Raw genomic sequence first — 23,520 nt, forward strand, 5'->3', positions numbered from 1 at the left:
TGTTCCATGCAAAGCATAAGCCAGCAATTTCACAATAAAGATTGGATTATTAATCAGTCAGATTTGAGCAGAAAAAAGGCAAAACTGATACAGACAAAAAAAATATGTGTGGGCTGAGAGTAAGATACAGAGTTGATGTATATGTACTAATAAATAAGTAGAGATGGAAATGTTGATTGATTACCAGTTGATAGATCATGGAAACAATCTTACTTTATAATTGAATGATTTAATGCAGCCATTAAAAAGATAGATGGCAATATAAAGCTAACATAATAAAAGCCTTTATAGTTGTTTAATGGCTTGTTAAATAATGCACATTACTGGTGAATCAAGTACCCAGAGAAGCAACAAAAATTGTAATTTCCCCAACTACTACAGCAACAAAAGCAAAACAAAATAAGGCAGCTAGACTTATGGGTGGAGTGGGAGTGGTACCTGTTTGTAATTCCAGAATTTGAGATGTAAAGGCAGAGAAAACACAAGTTAAAGCTCAAACTGGTCTACATAGCTTTTACCAGACCAGACTACCTCAGAAAACAATTACATCAGTGGTTCTCGGTCTTCCTAATGCTATAGCCCTTTAATAGGGTTCCGCATGTTGTGGTAACTTCCATCATAAAATTATTTCATTGTTACTTCATAACTATAATTTTGCTATTGTTATGCATCATAATATAAATATCTGATACTCAATATATCTGATGTGCAAGCCTCAAAAAGAAGTTGTGACCCATAGGGTGAAAACCAGTGAGCTACAAGTATACACATACGTGTGCGGGTACACACACACACACACACATGCATACCAGTCAAGTCCCATCCCCCAAATTTCATGTTAGCCAAACAAGAAAGCAGAAGGTCCCTTAAAATATAGCAGTCACCTAGTGAGAGGAATAGACATGTTGCCAATCATGAGTCGGACACATTTTCAAAGCCGAGTGAGTCAGTGCTCCAATGATAATCTTCAAATACACCCAAAAGAATGTACTGTTAGAAACAGTAAGGGAGAAAAAAAAACCCTCATGTGGGATAACCTGGGTAGTAGGCAGAAATCTACCAAGAGGCAGCATGTATTAGGAATGAGCATGTGCAGAGGGAAGAGGATATCCTTACCTCTCCTCAGCTTGCTCACAACATTCTTTCGGGGCTTTTACAACACAGAAGATTGGAAATAATTGGGAAGTGTATATTAATAAATAATGAACTGTTCTTTATTTAATAGAAAGCAGATTGTTTCCTTTCTTTAAAAAGGTTTTATTTTTACTCTACTATTGTAAAACTTGTACTTACATGTGTATTTAAATGCATGAATCTAATACATAGACATATTCCTATTTCTCAATAGACACACACTTAAATTTCACAATATGTAAAGAAAGAAAGTGACTTGGATGACTATATTTTCTTTGAAATATTATGTTAATTATTTATACAGACATAGTTTGGGGTAATTTAATATCAATGTCTAATTTTTAAAATTTTTCCTGTCCATTCAACAAACACCATTTTAAAATTAATATAGCTATCATCTATTTCCAATGTAAACTTTAATTACAACAAGCAAGGTTAAGCTGACATACAAATGTGATGTTTAGTAGGACAGACAATTCGTATTTAATCTCATGGACCTTCATGCCAAGCTTTTAGACAGAATATTCTCAAAATCAAATAAAGAGGCTCCTAAGTGTTTCAAAAAATTCAATAACCAAGTAACAAATCTAAACTAAGAAATCTATGTCTCATTAGAGCAAAAGAAGTAAGCAGACAGCAACATATGGTAACGTAATTAGTATGATTAGGGAATCCCATCCACAGAGCTCATGCTGCAGGACCACTGAAATGAGAAACCTGCTTTTCTGTGTGACGCCTTAAACAATGTTTCTTGAAACAATAAAGAGAGAAAGAAAAGACAACTCCCTGAAATGATGGAAGGACTCTTTAGCCATCTGCCAGATATTTGTGTGATTAAAGTTCTCATTGTCTTTTTGCTTTGATTCAAGTAAAGAAAGTCATACTTTCAGTACTTTTTGAGAAATACAGTATTTTGAAAGAGTCTAGGAGCAGTAAGAGAAAATTATCATGTCTCAAGTTCTGTGCAGAGTAAGGGTAAAGTAGTAATAAGTGTTTAAGATGAGCCTCATATTTATTTTGTAATTTATACTTTGTGATTCTTACTGCTTATTGGCACAAACTTGACAACACTCCCCTTTCAAGATAGTCAAGTTTATTTTTAAGAAAAAACTTTGAAATTTGTGTGGGTGAGGGGGGCATAAGCATTTGTGTGTGTGTGTGTGTGTGTGTGTGTGTGTGTGTGTGTGTATCTGTGTGAGGATGTATGCCCATGGGTGCACATGCATAAGGCAGAATAAGATCTCAGGTGTCTTTCTCTGTTGCTTTCAACCTTGAGACTGAGTCTTTCACTCGACCATATACTGGAAGGCTAACCATCTTTAAGAATCCACGTGTTTCTTTTGCCCCAGTGCTGGGGTTGTAGATACATACAGCCATCCTTGACATTTACTTGCATTCTGGAATTTGAACTTAAGTCCTCCTGCTTACAGAGCAAGTACTCTTACCCACTGAGCAAGTACTTTTACCCATCTCTCCATCCCTCTGAAAATAGAAAGTATTTTTAAATGAAATATTGAGCAAGGAGTGGTGGCATTTTCCTCCGATCTCAGCATTCCACTGGAGAGGCAGGTAGATCTCAACAATCAAGGCTAGCCTTTTCTATGTAGTGAGTTCCAGGCCAGCCAGGGTTACATGGTGAGACCCCCTTCTTTAAAACCAAAAGAAGAGGAAGAGGAGGAGGAGGAAGAGGAGGAGGAGGTGGATAAGAAGGAGAGAAGGAAGAAGAGGAGAAGGACAAGGGGGTAAAGGAGGAGGAAGATCTACTAACTGTCCAGCTTGTTGCAAGAGGTTGTTTCACTTGTTGGATTTTGCATAAATCACCTTAGTTTAAGTCAAGGCCAAAGAAAGCTAAGTTTGGTCTTCCCACCCAACCACATGACAGAAACTATCATGTGTTTTATGCCTTAAACTCCAGAGATTTTGTTGTGAGTGGTTCCCTAGCCCATTGAAGGAAGCGTGGGAGTCATGCATGGTTCCTACGGAAGTAAGCTTTTCTGTGTTTACAACTCTTATGGTTTCTCTCATGGATCATAAGCTAAAAAGCTTGTCAAGTTACAAGGTCACACAAGGCCACTTCTTTTCTGTGGAGTTAAGTCCCCATATCTATAAACTGAATCTTTTCTACATGTTTAATGGGATTAATAACCAAGAAATGTAAGTGAATCCACCTTATTAATTGTAAGGAATCAAGTCAACATTAACCAGCACAGTTTACTAGTTATATTTACAAGAAGGACGATACTATACTTTTTCACTGTTATAACCCCAAGTACTTAATCATGTAAACTTCTAAAAGATCTCTGGAGCTCAACTGAATCAAGGCAAATGGAATTTGAAAAAGCAACAAGAGGATAAATAAACACAGTGGAATTTGAAACAGAAACAAGGGAAATGTGTTTGAAAGCCTCCCCATTACAGGACTCAGGTTTCACAAGAAGAAAACTTAAAATAATTCAGTTAAAATTTATCTCAATTCAAGTTCTTCCTTCTAGTTATAGAGGGAAATAAAACCATGGAAAGGAGCTTGACAGATAGCTCAGCACAAATAATAATAAACCATTTCTGGAAAGCATGTCCACATTATGTATGAAATTTCAAGAGCCCTTTAGAAGGCAGTCCAGTCCACTGTCAAGAGTTCAAAAGGAGGGGTGGGGGTGCTGGGGCATGTACATTTGTGTTGTACTTTTCTAAGCTCAGGCCCGAGTACAGTACTGACAAACCAGCTTCTGGTTGTTATCAACTTGTTTTTGCACCTGGAGGAGAAAATGAAAATACCCCAGAACACAGTGGACATATTCCAGAGAATTTAATACCACATCACATAAATCTCTGTAAAAGAAAAAACCTGGTATGCATACTTTATAGCAACAGTTCACACGTTAGGCAGAGTAAATTATCCAGTAAGTGACTTGTGGCTGGAAAGTTCTCCTGGAAGAAGTTTCAAATAAACAAAACAGAACAAAAGGAAACCAAAAATGAACAAAACCAAGCAAACAAACAAAAACAGATGATAATTTACAGTCATTTTCTAAGATCGAGTTTTCAAAGACAAGATAGTCAGTTATAGTACTTATATCATTACATGCTGCTGTATGTGTGTATACATCTCTGAGTCATGACTTAGTTTTGTACGGTTGACTGTTGTAGCCACACAAGTCAATCCCTTTTCTCTTCTGATCCATCTTCCCCTAATCCAGTTGCCTTTCACTATTCCCATCTCTTCTTTTCTTCTTGGTTGCTTGCTCCTGTAAGAGAATTAGATGTGAGAAACATATAACTCGGGGTCAAAAGGATATGTGCGTGGTCATCTGTTCATCTCCCAGGCATATGTCATTCCACAGTGGGTAAGGAGCTTGCCTAATGTCACTTTATACAGTAAAGAGAAGACACTATCTGTGTGTTCTGTAATGTGTCATTATCTGAAATAATGTTATTTGCATATAAATTTTTAAAATCCTATCAAACAATTCTGTGCAAGCAACATGGAATGATTAAGGCTATGTAGACCGTTTTATCCAGCTATGGATCTAGATTAAACATTCCTTCATTTATGCATATTTATGCAAATATTATTTATATTATGCAAAGATCTGGTGATTATTAATGTTTCCATTCCTTAACTCTCACAAACAGCTAGTTCTTCCATGCCCCAGGGATGAGGCAAGTCCCTAAGTTCTACTTGGTGAGAACTCCTGGCTTTTCACCAATACACCATGAGAACCCTAATGTAGTGGGGCTGATGCACAATTAAAAACAGTTACTTCCTGAAACTCCTTCTTACTAAGGCATGACCTTGTGACACTGTTGTGACCACTGGACAGTAGTTGAGGGTCTCCCTTCTGTGACCTCCCTCTCTTCTTTGTCCTGTACTTTAGTCACAATAAAAGAATGTTCAAGGAAATGACAACCCTCACTATACTGCTGCCTAACCAGGGCATTCCACTACTTGGCAAAAACCATCTTGGGTACCATCATGTGCTGATTTTTCTGTTATTTGTCCCCCAAAACTTTTATTCCTGACATTTTTTCAAATTTCTTGAGTGAGATATATATATATACATATACATATACATATACACATACTTATATATATATACATATATATATATATGTATATATATATATATCTGAGGGAAAGTTCCATGATTCACCTTTCCCATCTTTTATGCAAAGATTGTAAACCAGAACTCAGTGACTTTTTTTTCTGTTTTTCTTTTAATAAATTTTGAGGATTCCTTTTTGTTCTCTATGTGCATTGGTGTTTTGTCTGCAATGTGTATCAATGTGAGGGTATCAGATCTCCTGTGGCATTAGACAGACATGAGCTGCCATGTGGGGGCTTGATATTGAACCCAGGTCCTCTGGAAGAACAGCCAGTATTCTTATCATCTGAGCTATCTCTCCAGTCTCTCAGTGATGTTTTATAATTCAAAACTTCCCAGTGGCGTCACCTCTGGAAAATAAGGCCAAGTACATGGTGCCATCCAGGCATTCTAAGATTTAGTTTCCTTTTTCTCTTTTCTTCTTTTCAACCTTCTGGTTCTTCTACTTTTGTAAATTAACACTTGTTCCCCCAAACCACATGCTGAATACCACCTACCGTTCTGGTATTTTTGAGGACTCAGATATTACAGTAGTGTCACAGGCTCTTAGAATTCACCACACTCATCTACCTCAGATTAGTTTATCAATATTAATGGTCATTAAAAGGGAGAAAACACAGTCTTATTAGCAGAGTAAGACTTAAAGATGAATCCAATGGCATTTTAATTATAACTTGTTCTTCAGGCGTCAAATATCCTCCTTCATACATTTTTATCTATATCTCTAGAACAAATCTGTTAACCACGTAAAACAAGACAGTTAAATGCAATTGGGAAGTGACTAAATCAACATTTGTGTAACAAAATGAATGTTGGAGAAAGATGTAGAGTTGAAAGACAAAGATTTTCTAAATGTATTTATTCAATTATGGAGATAATTTCCCTATGTTTGCTTACTGTTGAAGAGTAGGAAGCTCTCCAGTTAGGCGGGTTATTTGCAAAATGACTTCCATCATTTTTGATATCATTTTAGTCTAACCAGTAGTAGAAGATGTAGGAAGATTGTAAGAGCCAGAAAGCTGACAGGCAGCTGCTGTGAGTGTCTCTTATAAAACAAAAGCAGGGAGGAGATGGGGTTAGAGGAGGTAGGGAAGGAGTGGATATGAGTATAATCAAGATACATGGTATGGAATTCTCTGAGTTAATAGAACTATAACTATAGTACTATATACTATATTTAGTACTTTATAGTACTATACTATAATAGTACTATAAAGGAGATATCCCCTCAGTCTGGTCTTCTTTTTTAAAAATTTTTTCTTTTATTTAAAAATAGATACTTTTGTATAGTATGTCCAATTATAGTTTTCTCTCCACTCCTTCCAGTTCCTCATTACCTCCTCTTCCCTCCCCACCAGACCCATTTCTTTTCCGTCTCCTATTAGAAAAGAACAGGGCTCTAAGAGATTTAAAAAAAAAAAGAAAAGACGTCCAAATAAAATGTAAGGTAAAGCAAAATCCATCCTATTGAAGTTGAACATGGCAACCGGATAGAAGGGAACAGCCCCGAGAGCAAGCAAAAGAATCAAAGACCCACTCACTTTCACTCTCAGGAGTTCCAAAAATACCAAGCTAAAAGCTATAATACATAAACAGAGGACTTGGTGCAGACCTGTGCAGGCCTTGTGTTTGTTGTTCCAGTCTCTGAGTTCATATAAGGCTTGCTCAGATGATACAGACAGCCATGTTCTCTTGTTTTCCATGTTCTTCTTCCTCTCTGGCTCTTCCATTCTTTCTCCTCCTCTTCCTAAGCATTCCCTGAACTCTGAGGGGAGGGACTTAATGGAGACCTCCCATTTAGATTCTCCTCTGCTTATATTTATTTCCTTAGATTGCATGACTTTCTGAAATACAATCATTTAATTTTTTAATTTTTCACATTTTAACAACATATTTATTAATCAACAAACTGATGACTCTCAGGAATGTTTCCCTTGGAATCTGTGACTTATAGAATGAAGAGAAGTATTTCTTCCTGCATCTTCTTTACTCTGAATTGCAAAATGGCATAAGCACTTTTATATACACAGACCCGCCTTCCCTATCATCCATTTTGTACTTGAACTTTGCTCTTAGATACAGATGAGATGAAGTGGTGATGTATATGGCTTGCTTATGTCTTTATAAGTCTATAATGCAAGTCAATGGATGCTGAAATACACTTAAGTTGCTTGTTACAACAATATCCAAATAAATCAGTCTTAAAATCCTCTGAATTGTATATTATGTCTTATTTTTGTGATTTGGGGTACTACTATAGTCATTGAATATGTTTTTAAGTTGACTTGAAATATACTTTCACTTTAAATTGTCCCTATCCCAAACAATAACCATTATAAAAATCATGGATGTGAACATTTAAACATATTGTGATCCTATGCATGAAATAAACATACCGTGATCATGGCTAGTCTAAAACCATCTTTCTTACAATGCAGGAAACATTAGAAATTCAAAGTGAAATGATGGAAATTTTGTTAAGCATAGGGATGAGTTTAGAATTCTTTTTTTGAGTACAACTCCTTAACTCTGACCACTATGTGGATGCTACAAATTCACACCATCCAGCAGCAAATACTGTGACTTAGCTCCCTGCTCTATGATATTCATCTCCTCATTTGTTTTTCTTCATGAGAGACAAAATATAATCTGTAACCTTTACATTTTTTTTTGTCCAGCACAAACAACCAAGGATCCCAAAGTAGGTGAGGTTCACACAGTAGGTGAATTCACATAGTAGGTGAATTCACACAGTAGATGGAGTTTACACAGATGCTTTCTGGATCTTTTGTAGCTGTAATAGCAGTGACTACTTGGCTAATCGAAGCATTTCATAGCTCCTGCATCACGCAAGTCTCAAAAACAATGTAGGTTCAAACTGCATGAACTTATTCTGTAAATGGAGATTTGGAAAACTGAGACTAAGACTTGGTAGAGGTTGAATTTGAATCTAAGTTGGAATACTCAAAGCCCATCTATAAACCATCACATCATCTTATGAATGAGGTTTGGCAGATATAAAATTTGAAGGGTTATGGGTCAGACAGCTTCTTTGCCTGTTCAACCAACCAAACGAAAGCCACACTGTCTCCTTGTGAATAGACAGAGGCTTTCGATGTAGACTGTAACTCTATGAAAAGGAAATGGAAAGTCTACTATCTCAGCTCCAGTCTCCTTCACTTGTGCAAGAATGCTACACATTTCCCAAGAAAAACTTAAGTTTAAACTGTAATTGATTTGTTTTGAGAATGGACAAAGAAATAGAAGAAACAATATTCCCCCCCCAAAATAATGTGCACCTCATGGTTTGATACTTTTAACAACAGAGAGCTAAAGAAAAGAGCTCAGAAGTCAGACTGCCCATGTCCTAAAATGATAATACAAAATCAGGGAGAGCTTTGGATCCTTCCTGTTTGCTTAAGGTGGGGGAGGAAAGGGAAAAGGTGGCTATTATTTTGTTAATACTCCAGGGAGTCTCAAACACTCTCAAAGGGTGTCAGGAATGTTTTGAAACAAACAAACAAAAAAATCCAAAAGCATTTACAAGAAATACGGACCATAATGATGGTTTCAGTAGAGCGGACCTTGGGAAGAAAAATAGTCATAGTAGGTGGCAATAAACTCTAAAGGTTTATTGATTTAGCAAGGACAGCATAGAGAGAGAAAGAAGAGGAGGGAAGGGAGAGAGGGAAGACAAAGGACAGGACACTGGGGAATAACAGCCAATCTTGTGATGCCTCTCACCAGGTAAAACCTACTTCTACAGCATTTGTTAATAATTTCACATAACTCGTAATTGCCACATTTAAAATTTTAAATCAAAAACAATCTTATTCTTTTGAATTTTCATCTTAAATTTTATAGCAAAGTTTTCATTTTATTTTTTCCTCTCTTTCTTAATTTTCTCTTAATTTTTTATGACTATTTAGTGTGTGTGTGTGTGTCCCACATACCAAGGTGTGTGGTAAAAGTGAGAGGAAAACACCTCTCACAAAGTGAGAGACAATTGGTTTTCTCCCCCTGCCTTGTAGATTTCAGGGATCTACTAAGCTCATCAGTTGGTGACAGGCGTTCTTACCCAGTGACCTATGTCACCAGACCCTTGCTTTAATGGTTTTAGATGGATTTTCCTTTACATTCATGAAACATTTGAATCTCATTAAAAACAAGAGTGCAGAAACAAAATATCTCCACTAAATTGTGCATTCATATATCATGAATAATTAAAATTAGCCAACGGCCAGAAATCTGAGTTAAAGTTGTACTGACAAATACCCACTGTCTAGCAAAACCTTACTGTCGCTCTAGCTCCACAGAAGAAATAAAGCTTTCTTTTATTTTCATGGCTCCCAAAAGAGTCATTTCCTAAGGAAAATTCCATTTAAAATAGTTGTTGATAGGTATGTAACAACAATAAAAAGAGAGGCGACATATTGGAAAAGGGCTGAGGGGTGCTGTGTAGAAAGATTTACTGAGAGGAAAGGGAAAGATGAAATGATGTAGTACTAATCTCAAAATAACAGTGATTTTTTTTAACTCCACCAAAAGTAATTGTTGAATTAATGCGTGAGTCTATGGCTGAATTAATGAGATTTTTTTTATTCTATCATAGAGAAGGATAATAAAACAGTCAGGATATATTAAACTGCAGTAAGACTGAGGACAGAGTCCAGAGGAATGTTTGCATATACAAAGCCCTGGGTTCATTGTCTAGCACCAAGAAAAGAAAAAGAAACAATGAAAAACCCAAACAAACAAAGTGACACAGTATAGATGGCTTAATTTTAAATAGTTAATTAAAGAGAAAGCAGAAGAGATTTGCCATATTTTATTATAAATTTAGCATTTCCTTTTCAATGATTAGATGATGCTGAGAAGCCGACATTGCATGGTTTAGAAAATAAAGGGCCATTTGTTTCTTTAAGCAGCTATTAACACACTGCTGGATGAAAATTATTTCATATCTGATGTGGCGTTTTGAATCAAGACAACTGACATCTACCTATCATTGCATTCTTGAAGTAAACTCTGATCTGATCTAGACACAGAAGCATGCTAAATACGGTTATTACTTAGAAGCTTCCGTAGGCATTCCTCTTCCATTAATCCCCCCTCACACTCATCCCAAGCACATTTGGCATTTATTTTGTACTTTTAGAGTAATGCTCTCTACATTTGACCTTAGAATGTAAATCATATCATAGGCCAGGAGGAGTTAAGCATCGGCAGTGTCAAAGTGAAAACGTTCACATGGTAGCAGATTCCAAGGTTTGATCAGTTGAAAAGAAAAATTGAGGTAAAATAAGTGCTATTCTTTACTGCAAATGGTACACAACAATCTGCACTCAGTTTCACAGCTCAGTCAAGGAGGCTTCCATGGGGATCACACTGCTGTGAGGGTGGGGGATGAGACAGAAGAGGATGCTGGAGGTGGAGCTTCGGAGTACCATTGGATATTCAGAAGAGTGTACAGTCCAGTTATTTCCAAGAAGCCCTCTTGCTACAGATGGGTAGAATCTTAATGGTTCCACTTCTCTTCTCTTTCACCTGTACTTTCCTCTTCTTCTGGGAATGCCGATCCATTCTGGCCTTTCAGATGCTTAACCCCTGAAATTATAAAAATTGTGCAAAATTCAAATGAATTTTATTTCTGGCAGATATACTGCTTTGTTGAAAGAGTTAATAAAAATGTGGAGAGGAAACCTTTTCTCCCTCCCCCCCTCTCTCTGTGTGTGTGTGGTGTGTGCATGCGCACACACACATATGTTTCTCTCCAAGAATCTCAACAATATATTCTACATAAACCATTTCATTTCATTGAGCAGTAAAAGCACACTCAAACAAAGTTCCATTAGAGACAGGGTGTCTTTTATAACTACATCTTCTCCTTCAAGGATTGCATCACAGTTTATTAAACTCTGTCAACTAAGGATCTCCTCACTAGCTCTTATTATAATTCTGATGTGTCATTCAGTGAGAGTATTACTTTTGCTATTACTGAACTCCATTACAAGGAAGGCCTTACAAAGTCATAATACCACAAGGATGTCTGTCATTTTTGTAATGTGTAAACAAAAAGTAACAGTCACAATATTCTTAGCCTTTTTTTTTGATCCATAACATACCCACTGGATTATGGAACTCTTCTGTTCAAAATTCTTCAATAACTAGGCCAATGGAGTAGAAGGGCCTATGCACATAGTTTTACTTACTACCCTCTGCTCAGCTGACGTGGCCTCTCCCTACCTAATGAGCCTCATTTCTCACTGGATTTTCTTTCCACCTTTCCTAATAATTTCTGCTCTAACTATCCTCTGACCATTCCTGGCTCACTTAAGCTTCTAAGCTTTTTGCCTCTCATTCTCAAAGCCAAAAACCGTTCTCCTCCTCCTCCTCACACTCCAAGTCTCTTCCATTCACCATCAGATACCAGCTCTTCTATCCTGAAGGAGAGCACAACTCCCCACATAGAGTTAGGAAGCTGTCTCTCAGATCCACCTGCTACACTTGATCCTTTGTGCATCAATTACCTTATAGAATTTTGTTTACATTTTTTTCATTAGACATAACTCATTGATGGCAGAGACTATGTAATTCATGTTGGAATATTAGGCTGGATGCTGACCTGACAATATGTGTTCATTAACAACTAATTTAACTGATTGACTGAATTGATGAAGAATCCATTTAGTATATGCCCTCAGAATCCCACAATAGCTTATCTTCAGATTTCTCTTTTTATGAAAAATCAAGATCACCACTACATCTCCATTTAATCAGCAGAATTATCTTCAAGCCCTCTTATTGTAATCTGTTATGACAAGCTGATAACTGCACATGACAGTTTTCATACATTTTTACATTTTTGACAATTGTTTTCTGAAATTTTTTTAAGAATCATGAAAAATATTTGAGTTAAAATTGAAAATTAAAAGCAAGACATAGCTCATGTTTTGTGTAAAACCAAGACTAAAGAGATATCTGAATTCATGTGTACTGCTGCCACCAGACTCAGTGCATAGTTTGGCAAGAAATAGCTGGACTTGGTGTGTTTTCTTGCAAAGATATGTGACAAATGATCAGGTATAATAATATTTAATATTTGAATATGCATATATAGAACAGTAACAATTCCTATTAACACAGGTCTGTAGAGAGAAAATTATTAGGAATTGAAAATTACCTCATTACAATAAGTTACATGGAAAAGAGGTCTAAATGCTGAGGGTAAAGGAAGGGAATTCATTGTATCTAATTAGACAGTCTCCTGGAGCTTTGCATGCCAAGCTTACTAAGCCTCAGAAGTCTGTGATGGAAATACCAGGGGCATTGAGATGTTGAGAACACAAATGATACACTCTGAATTGTAAGGGTTAGTGGTACTCACGGGAGTCCTAATATACCCTTCTGTGTGTGCTGGGTACATAAATCACAGAGTTCCATGATCAAGTTATCTCAGCTGAATTTTAACTTTTCTGAGATGCTGAGCCATACTTTCTAGCCATTCACCATGATATGCCATAGGTTTACAGCACTGATAGTGAACCTGGTGCAGAGGCTCTTAAGGTCGCTTTGAAAATGCTGGGTGTCAGGTGTCATGCTACTTCCACCCAACACTCAGTCTCCTGAGCAGAGGTTGACTGCCCCTCCCAAGTTTGGTAAACTACCACTGACTCCAGCAGTTGTTCCATTAATCTACAAAGTAATGAAACTGTGTTTGAGAATTTAAATGCCTAGTAGTGACTTAATTGATATTAATATGGGTAAGTGGGAGAACTCTAGAAAACAAAATGCAAACACACTTAACCATTAGCCAGTCACTCCCAAATTTGAGTACAGTGTTGTGGTAATTATTTAAAACTGTCTTCTGGTTCATCCGACTATCTAAGCTGCAGTGGCTCTGCCTAGCTAAAGCTGCCATGTTTCTCAGCCTGAGGCCACGTGCGCGCTGCAGCTAGAACCAGCCCTCCAGAAACACCAGCCCTGCAACCCACTAGATGCCAGCATGAGAGATGGCTCTGCCAATCTTCCAGGCTGTCTCCGCAAGGCAGGGCATTGCCCAGACCATTCTGCCATCCATTCGGGCCCAGTAAGAGAATGAGACTCTAATTCTTATAGATTAATCAAAGGCTTTATATGTTTGATAATGATTAATAAGAAGATGCCCATACAAAAAGAGTTGTATCCCAATTAGTTAACCTAATTATAAGTTTATAAGTTGTTCCCCACAAGTGCTCTCCATACTTGTGTGGTTCTCCATCCTCCTACATCTCTGCCCTCTCTAGCTCCTCCTCTTCCTCTCCTTACTCCTCCCACCTTAGTTTCTCCTACAATACAGGTCTGTCTGCTTATCCTGATTTGAATTGTATTTGCTTTTTATAATAACAATGACCATAAATGTATAGGAGGCATGCTTTTTCTGAAACAAAACCACTTTGAAATGAAATGTTCTCATGAAGAAAGCTTTGAGGAGGCAGAGCTGGATACATTTCACCACCGAGAAGTCCTGTGGAATACTTTCCACAATAGCTTTTCTGTGTCTACACAGTTTGCCTTAGTGCCTTCTTTCAGCTGAAGGATGTATAGTTGATTAATTTCTGTCTTGAAATCTCTTCAAACCACTATTGGCCTGTTACCCATCAGCAGTATTCATTTTGTTTATAGGCTCAATGATGTTGAAATTAAAGTATACAGCATGCTGATGTATATCTCATAATGTCTTTCACCACACAGCTTTCATGTATGATTTGTGTTTCAATATTCTTTAAATACTCATTCAACCTCATAAATAGAGGATAAACTATTCAGGAGGCATTGATGCTGACAGATGCATAAGGAAGGCCTTTCCCCTTAAATGCGGACTATGATGGATCACATTTTAGTTTAAACCCAGACAAGTACAGACTTAGTCATGACTGCACACAAGCAGGAGACAAAGGAACCTCGGTGAGCACAATGGAAGTGCCTTTCCCACAATAACATGAACACACAAAAATGGGTCATACATAAAACAAGGCTCTATAGCACGCATCTGTGAAAATACAAAGAAAATAGAGTTGAAGGCAAACAAAGTAGACTGAGTCAAAGTAGAAACAGAAAGAAAGAACCAATGCCCACAGACAGAGCAGGTGTGCATGTGATCCCTCTTGCCCCTGTAAAGCAGGTTGTTTAGTAGGCAGAGACAGGATAACTGACCAGGTTTATGCTCAGCTTGGTCTACATAGACCATTCTAGGCTAGCTAAGGATATGTAGGATGACGATGTCTCAAAAAATATTATGGGCCACTTTGACTGACAGTAGTTAGATGACCAGTTTCCACATGACACAATAGGACTGACTATAGGACCATTTGTTGCTCTATAGGATCTATACATGAAAATGGTAAGTTCAGGATGGAGGAAATCAAGAGAAGATAACAAAGACTCTGAATTTCTAAAATACTTGAGAAGTCAAAGCAAATCTATATAGTGTGTATGGGCAGAAATAGGGTCAAGGGCTGACAATGAAGTAAGGAGTGAGTTATATTCAATACAGGGAAGTTAGCTCCCAAATCTCCTGTTTGTGTAGCAAGATATATCTGTGATTTTGTTTGTTTTGATTTTGTTTTTTTGAGCAAGGGCCTTAAACTGTATGTAATCTGGTCTGGAACTCATTTTGTAGTCCAAGTTAAATTTGAAGTCATGGAATATTCTACTTGGCCTCTTGAATAATGCTGGGATTGCAGGCTTATCCTATCTTGCTTAGATCAAACACACATTTAAAAAATAAATTCACAAGTGCATTGAGTAAATGTAGAATTAGAGTTTGTTTTGGGTTTTTTTGTTTGCATGGTTGGTTGGTTATTTTTGTTGTTACTGTTGTTATTGTTTGGTTTGGTTTGATTTATTTTATATTGTCTTATTTTTGGTAAAAGCACATTCTTTTAGTTCTTATCAATTATTCTAAACTCCTCATGGTAATCTATAAGTATATTTTGGAGCACAATCATCCATTTAAAAGTCTAATTTTTTAAAAATTATATTTATGCCTTTTTAAAGAAAAAGCCCCATAATTTTGAACAGATCTTGACAAGGTCTCTGATCTCCAAATAGTTTTAAATATGAGTACCAAGGAGTCAAATCCCCCTGGTTTAAAGAAGAAATGAAGTTTCCTAGTTAGTTTCACCAAGAAAACATTGGATGAATTAGGGCACAAACTTGAGCCCTTTGTTCCTATTGGAAGTGGGTCTTAGACTGCATAACTATAGCATTATTCCACTATCAATGAACTTTTACAAAGTTAGAACAATGAAGAAAACACAGTAACTCAAGTTCAGGGGATATTTTCATCACCAAAGAACTGTGTAAAGTAGATTTCAATGTAATTTTTCCCATAATCTTGGTTTTAGTGGAATCTGTTGTCAAAAGAAAAAAAATGTTGAATTTACCTAACTTCTACACACACTTTAAACATAATCTTGTGTTACAAATAGTGATCAAATTATAAAAATAGAGGAATATTTCCCTCGGTTGTATCCAAAACTGGACTTTAGACACAAAAAATGTGGTCATTTAATCTTCAGAGACAGAACTAAGCAGTTTGATTTAAATGTAATAAGCCCCATCTGGGAACTATACAAAACTAGAGATCAGATAGGATATGGGCTTAGGGGTGATGATTTAATTTAGTGGAAAAGTATTATAGATGAGTAGAATAAGCCATGATGATGACCAACACAGTGCTCCAACTTGAGGAATAGCCATTTAGACAGCCATGTATAGAGCAATGAGTTGGTTAACAGCAAGTGTGGTGTTTGTGCAAACACTATCTGAAAAATACATTGAACAAGATTTAGTTTTCTGAATCCTTGCCATGCACAAAGGAATAATTTCTGTGGTCTTAGCAAGACCACTAACTAATAGTTCACTTTATTTAAAATGCAATGTTAGATGGAGTCTATTTAACCTGTAATGTGGCAGTCAGAATAGCCTCTCAGCAAAGGCCTTTCATTTCTTAGATTAGACATGTGTTTTGCATTTCCTAAAATGCTTTCATATATACTGCATTTTGTTTAGTATTCTTATTATTTATTTATAATGAACAGCTATATATTAATACACTGGGGTCACAGAGATCAGGTGACATATTGATATTGTTCCAATAAAAAAGTGCCTAGGCTCACCACAAATCTGTACCATCATACTTTATTTGAAGTAAACCTGGTGTGGGAGACATAGTCAACCTCTGCTCTAATACAATGAAGGCAACATAGTCAACCTTCACTCTAGTACAATGAGCACTCAGCACTGTAAACTTCAGGGCAATATACAGCTATTTCACTTAACTCTCCACGCCTTCTCTGCAGAATAAATGTGGAATAAGGTTTTCAATGTCATGTCAAGATAGGGACATATGTATATAATTATGCATATTTTACCTATTTTCTTTGCCAAAGCCATTGGTAAAGCCAGGATGAAACAGTTAACAGTAAGTTGTGTGAAACAGGTGAAGAACATGCTCTCATAAACCACTGTCACGCATGAGCTCAGATAACACCTTTGAACATAACCTGATATCACTTGGCCAAATGTGAAGTCTGAGGGTGTGGTAATGCAATGATATGAAAATGAACATGCTTTCACAACATATAGTTAATTTTATTGATATTACAAAATTTAGAATTACCTAGAAGACATATGTTTATTGCACTTGTGAAGACATTTTCAGAGAGATTTAGCTGAGTGCAGAAACTCCATACTGAACATGAAAGTGCTCTATGCTGGGCTAGAGTCCCCGACAGAATCATAAGGGGGAAGTTAGCTGAGCACCAGAAATTATTTCTCTCAACGTCCTTACAGTGGATGCAATGCGACCAATGGTCTTACTTCCCTGCCTTGATGAACTATATCCCAAACTATAAACCAAAATAGACCATTCATTCATAAGGGTTGGGAGGGGATTGGGTATTTTGTCTTGGTAGAGAAAAAATTAATTAACACAAAGATCTAAAATATTATCTCTATTTTGTTTTTGTGAGAATTCTACTGTCTAGCCCAGGGAGAAAACCACTTAGATAGACTGAAAGCTTGTTTTTTCCTTCCATAGCTAAGTACTCCTCTGATTCCCCTTTCCTCCAAAGATAATGGATTCCCCCACATATTTAAAAGTAAATATAGAATTTTGAGCCTAGATATAATGGTGCCTAAATGTATTTGGCAATTTTATGTTGGAAATAAACAAAATAGCTCCACTTTTTTTTTTAGACTTGCTTGGCATTGGTGGAATGCAATAATATAAGGACAATTTTTTTAAAAAAAGAATGAATTGAATGAATTGAAGGTATGTAGCCTTCAAAGCACTATAAACAAAATTAGCAAAAATGACTTCATTTAGGAAGGTATACAGAGGAACGGCATCCAGGAAAGGACATACAGTGCTGGCAGTATGGCGGGCTTTACCTTCCAGGCAAGGCACTTTCCTGCTGAAGCAATGCTTACCACAGACTCAGTGGATACCCAACTTGAGTCAGATCACCCAGCTATGACTGAAGCTTGCTGAGGAAGTCCTTTGATAACCTGCTCAAGTAGGGAAGGCATTGTGAATTAATAATTTTATATTCTAGTGTCTATAGACCAGTCACTATTGTACATTTTATTGAATATGAATATCTCAAGTTTAACTGACTAAGCCATCAAGGAGAAGATAAATTTGAGAACCTGCCTATTTGAAAGGGTGATTTTGATCTGGAATTTGTCCATGTGACAACTTGGAGAGACCTCTGATGTCAGGAAGTTACTATCGCCTGACTCCAAGTTTACAGTAAACCTACAGCAACCAAGATCATATGATATTGTAGAGAACTAACACATAGAACTATAGAGTAGACATGGATCTACAGAATTGTAGTCAACTAATTTTGACAAAATTAAAAAAGGCAACAAAATGCAGCAAATGTAGTTTTCCCAACAGATCATGTAGACCAACTGAACACCCATATCCAAAATATACAAAAACAAACATGAAATGTAAATTTAAAAGTACTAGAAAACACAGGAGTAAATCTTAAGTCTAGCGATGACTTTAGATACAGAGACATGATCTCTGAAAGGAAAACACTTGATAATTTGGCCTTTGTTAAAATTGGGAATTTCTGCTCTGTAGATTCAAAGTCAAGGAAAAGAAAGCAAACCAAAAAGTGTAAATATAAAGTACAAGAAAAACACATCTGTTAAAAGTCTAATGTGCAAACACAAAATGGACCTCTTAACCCCAACAATATATCATGAGTATACCCAAAGGCATTGAATATTATATGCCATTAGAAAACTTCAAATTAAACAATGAAATGCCACTACACATGCAAAAGACTAGCAAACATCAAGATTACTAATAATGATTAATGATGGAAAACATACATAAGAATGTTCATTCTTCATTGGAAAAATTTAAAACTCGTACACATATTGCAAGGCATTTTTAGTCATATAATTGAGAAACTAAACTAAGCATATTCTTTGAGCTAGATATATGTCTCAGAAGTTAAGAGCTGATCTTCCTAATGACCTGAGTTCAATTCCAAGTACATGGGCTACAACCATCTTTAACTTCAGTTCTAGGGGAGGCAATGTTCTCTAACCTCAGCAGGCACCAGAACACATGTGATACACAGACATGTATGCTGTCAAAATGTCCATAAAATCGCAATATAAAACAATGAATAAAATAATGATACCCTTACAATGCCACGTAGAAATTTTTGTTCAGTAATTCATTGAAATGAATTTTAAAAGTTGTGTCCAAAAACATACACAAAAGAACCCAAATATGGAATTATCAAGAGATACTTTGGCAGATAAATAATCTGTGATTTATCCCGGCAAGTGGATATTATTGTGTTAAAAAATAAAAGAAAAATGCCACAAAAATACAAAGGATAAACTTGTAGGGATATTAATATGTGAAAAGATTCAATATGAAAATGCAACGCAATATATTATTTTAACTTTTTGACATTCTGGAAATAAACAAGGCTACTGAGACAGGTAAGTGATTACTAGGGCTAAATGAGGAGGAATGGAAAGACAATGCATTTTATGGCCCTGAAACTAGCCTATATATTATACTATAGATTTATATAACATTTATTTATCCAGATTCACAGCATGTACACAAGTGTAGCCCTACCTTAAACCACGGGCTTGATGCAATGACACTGTCAATGAAAGCCCATCAACCGTAACTGAGTTGCCACTGCAGTGCAGGATGAAGATAATGGGAGTATGGTACACATATAGGAAGAAAAGTCATAGGAGACTCTGTACTTTCACCTCATTTGTTTCTGCAAGCCTAAAACTCTTCTAAAATTACTTTAGTGCTTTAAAAATAGATTACAATATCTATTTACAGTAGATTCAATGTTACAAATACTGTACTGTTTTGCTCAACTATGTTCATAGCAGCTTTATTGGTAATAGCCAGAAATTGGAAACAATAGATGTACCTCAACTGAAGAATGGATAAAGAAAATGTGGTACAGCTACACAATGGAACAGTATTCATATATTAAAAACAAAAACATCATGGAGTTTGCAGAATTTTACAGATTTTTTGCAGAAATTGGGAATATCATTCTGAGTGAGGTAACCCAGTCCCAAAAGGATATGCATGGTATGTACTCACTTATAAGGGGGTATTAGTCATAAAATACAGGATACTCATGCTACACTGCACAGACTCAAAGAAGCTAAACAAGAAGGAAGGCATAATAGAGAATTCTTGAATCTCACTTAGAAGGAGGATTAAAATATTCATAAGAGGCAAATAGAAGGAGGAAACTGAGAGCGAAAGGAAACAGGGAGGGGAATGTGGGATTCAGGATCAGGTGTGGGCAAAGACACAGGAGAGATGGCTAGATGGCCATAAAAATGAATGGAAAACTACAACTGATGGGGTGAGGAGATGGGAGGCATATCCAGGGAGAGACAGAGACCTGGGATAAGGGAGCACCCAAGAACCAGTGAGGGTGACCTTAGCTGTGACTCACAACATTGAGGATACGGAAACTGAAGAGGCCATCTCTTGTATCCAGACAGGAATCCCAGTGGATCAATAGAGACACCAACTCATCCACAAAACTTTCAACCCCAAATTGATCCTGTCTACAAGAAATGCAGGCACAGGGATAAAGCAGAGACTAAGGGAATGGCCAACCTGTAACTGGCCCAACTTGAGACCCATTCCATGGGCAAGCACCAATCCCTGGCACTATTAATGATACTCTGTTATGCTTGCCAACAAGAGCATGTTGTCTTCTGAGAGGCTCCACCCAGCAGCTGATTCAGATAGATACAGACACAAACAGCAATGGATGGAGCTTGGGGACTTTTCTGGAAGAATAGGGAAAAGGGGATTATGGATCCCAAAGGGGATAGGAACTGGACAGAAAGACCAACAGACTCAACTAACATGGATCCTCAGGGGCTCTCAGATTCTGTACCACCAACCAAAGAATATACATAGGTTGTACCTAGGACACCCCACACATATGTAACAGATGTGCAGCTTGGTTTTAATGTGGGTTCCAAACAACTGGAATAGGGGATATCCCAAAAATTGTTGCCTGTGTGTCAGATATGTTCTTGTAGCTGGGCTTCCTTGTCTGACCTCAGTGGGAGAGGAAGTACCTAACCTCTCAGAGAGTTGAAGTGCCAGAGTAGGGGTGGGGGATATTCAGGGGACCCTACCGGCTGAAAGGAAAAAGGGAGGGGGAGAAGGGAGGGGAAGGATTGTGGGAGGGGGTGACTGAGAGAGGAAAGTGAATGGGATGTAATATAAATAAGTAAAAAATAAAATTTAAAAAAGTATAATAATGTGCAGTGAGGCAAAGGCTTGAGAGTCAAGTGTGGGTGTAACTCAGGATTTCCTTGTGAGCACCGAGCTTCAGCTGTGCATGAAGGCTTCTCATTAATGTGAGGCCATTTGTTCCTAACTCAGTCTTTTAACTTTCACCGTATCTTCCATCTTTTTATGATTCAGTCTTGGCAAGCTGTGTATTTCTAGGAATGTATTCTCTTCTTGATCATACAATCTGTTGACATAACTCTTCTATGTTTTACTCTGGTGTATTTCAACAGTATCACTGGTAACGTCTCCTTTCTCATTTATAATTTTATCTGTGTGATTGTTTTAATCTGAGGTAATATAAAGATTTGTTGATTTATCGTCTCCAAACCAAACACTTTATTCTGCGGGTCTTGACTGCTGTGTGTGCAGTCTCAATTGCATTTGTTTCTGCTTTGATCTTTACCATTTCCTTTGTTTTGTTTGCTTTGGATTTAGTTTGCTTTCTATTTTTCTACTAGTTTGAGGTGTAAAGTTGGTCTATTTATTTGAACTTTGCTTTTCCTTAATGTAGACTTTTATGCCTATAAGGTTCTCTTTTATAACTATATTTCTGTATTCCAACAGTTTAGTATATATGTTCCCAGTTTTATTTTCTTCAACATACAATTAGATTTAGCTTTATTTTCCACTTGTATCCAGAGGTTGTTCAAAAGTAATTTAATTTCCACACGTTTGTTAATTTTCCAAAATTGCTCCAACTATTATATTTATTTTATATTTTTGTAGTATGAAAAGATAATTCATGTTGATGAAAACTCTTGATGTATTCTCATTATTTTGAGAATGAGAGTCATGCTTACCAGAAACTTGAAGGATCTTCAAAATTTGGCTCTGTGTCCTGACACATCTCCCCACCTCCACAACCTTGATAAGACACTGACTTTTCACACAAAGACCTTCTCTAGTCTCCGGCCATGTTTCCCTGTGTCCTCCCACTCTGAATTCTCTTTTCTCTGAGGGCCCTATAAGGTGTTCCTTCACCTCGTTAAAGTGGAGAGGTCATCATTTTCATAGTTATCTCCTGAACATATCATCTGAAGCATGGTTTGCTCTGTGGGGGTCTTTCAGATCACCACAGCCAACAGAAGAATGGTCTTCAGGAGGCAAGAATGCAGTTTGCTTCAACACAACTCAGTAGTTATTGGTTCAGACTTTGAGAGTCAGACCCCTGGTAGTTTATTTTTGACATATTCAAGCACAGCACAATTTAGTGAAGAAAAATCCTAGTTATAACTCAATCCATTGTGCGCAACACAGCTTAAGACAAGACTACAAAAAAAACTCTTTTTAAAGTATAAGTGACATCTTCCATGAAGATAGGTTCTATAGATGAAGACAAACAAACTCAAGAAGAGGAAGGATCCAATGTGGTCTCAGCAAAGGTCACTGGGCTATTAACCACATTCACTGTCACTTTTTAGGCACAAAAATGATCATACACTTCTCCCTTTGAAGAGACCTCCCTGTGTATTTAATATTCCTGTTTCTCCTAGTGCTTAATTGTGACCACAAGGACCTACATACATCCTACACCACTCTCTCTCCTAGCATCTGTTTCTGTATATCATATTCGCTTGTTTGGGGACCTGTGGAACACACTCCCTCCTCAGAATGTTACCATGATGAAACCAGAACCAATGCATACTTTCGCCAGCTCATCAGTAGAGTCTAGATGAAGAACTGAAGCCCACTCATGCCCAAGGTGTTTTAACTGATGAAATGACTGGCTTTAACTTTATTTGCATTGAAACTCTTTTGTATTCTAAGTATGGATAGATTTAAATGCAGTATTTTCTTCCCCTAATCCCCTAATGGATAAACAAACATCTTTCCAATTCAATCTTTCTCAACTAACCTTGTTTAGTATATAGAAAATGATGTGTAATTCAATCTGTGTTTAGCTTATTCTTAGGCTGCCAGAAGATCTACCATTCCAGACTTTATCTGGATTTCTGCTAGTGACAAAAAATCTTTCAGAGAAAGAGAGAGAGAGGGAGAGAAAGAGACAAGGAGAGAGGGAGGGAGGGAGAGAGGGAGAGAGAGAAGAGAGAGGGAGAGACGAGAGAGAGAGAGAGAGAGAGAGAGAGAGAGAGAATGCTTTCTCTGTATTTATCATTGCTTTGATCACTAAACACAATTAATCTCATTGAATATATGGCTTTTTCCAGAGAAGTGATGTAAATGTATCTAAGTGGTCACGTCTACAATTCTTCCACGACTTAAACTCATTCATTGGAAAGTGAACCCTGATGCATTCGTCTCAATATCTTCCCAGTTCTCTCTGCATCCTAAGGGTATTTTTTCTTTTCTCTCTCTCTCTCTCTCTCTCTCTCTCTCTCTCTCTCTCTCTCTCTCTCTCTCTCTCTCTCTCTCTCTCCTCTCTCTCTCTCTCTCTGGCTG

The 23,520-nt window shown here is 37.0% G+C and overlaps 1 protein-coding gene across 4 annotated transcripts in view; it reads right to left on the bottom strand.

Annotated features, from left to right (window-relative positions):
• Nucleotides 1–1,196: 1,196 nt before the first annotated feature.
• Ppp1r1c (protein phosphatase 1 regulatory inhibitor subunit 1C) overlaps nucleotides 1,197–23,520 on the bottom strand; it is a 117,665-nt gene continuing 95,341 nt past the window's right edge. For 3 of the 4 annotated variants that reach the window (XM_028763046.1, XM_028763044.1, XM_028763043.1), the window contains one exon: nucleotides 10,756–10,844. In XM_028763046.1, the coding sequence (XP_028618879.1) occupies nucleotides 10,756–10,844 (89 nt within the window). Of the gene's footprint in view, nucleotides 4,380–10,755; nucleotides 10,845–23,520 lie in introns of those variants that run through there. The other variant, XM_028763045.1, reaches the window with a different exon arrangement.

This window comes from Grammomys surdaster, unplaced genomic scaffold, assembly GCF_004785775.1.
Source record: "Grammomys surdaster isolate TR1022 unplaced genomic scaffold, NIH_TR_1.0 136, whole genome shotgun sequence".
Classification (NCBI taxonomy): Eukaryota; Metazoa; Chordata; class Mammalia; order Rodentia; family Muridae; genus Grammomys; species Grammomys surdaster.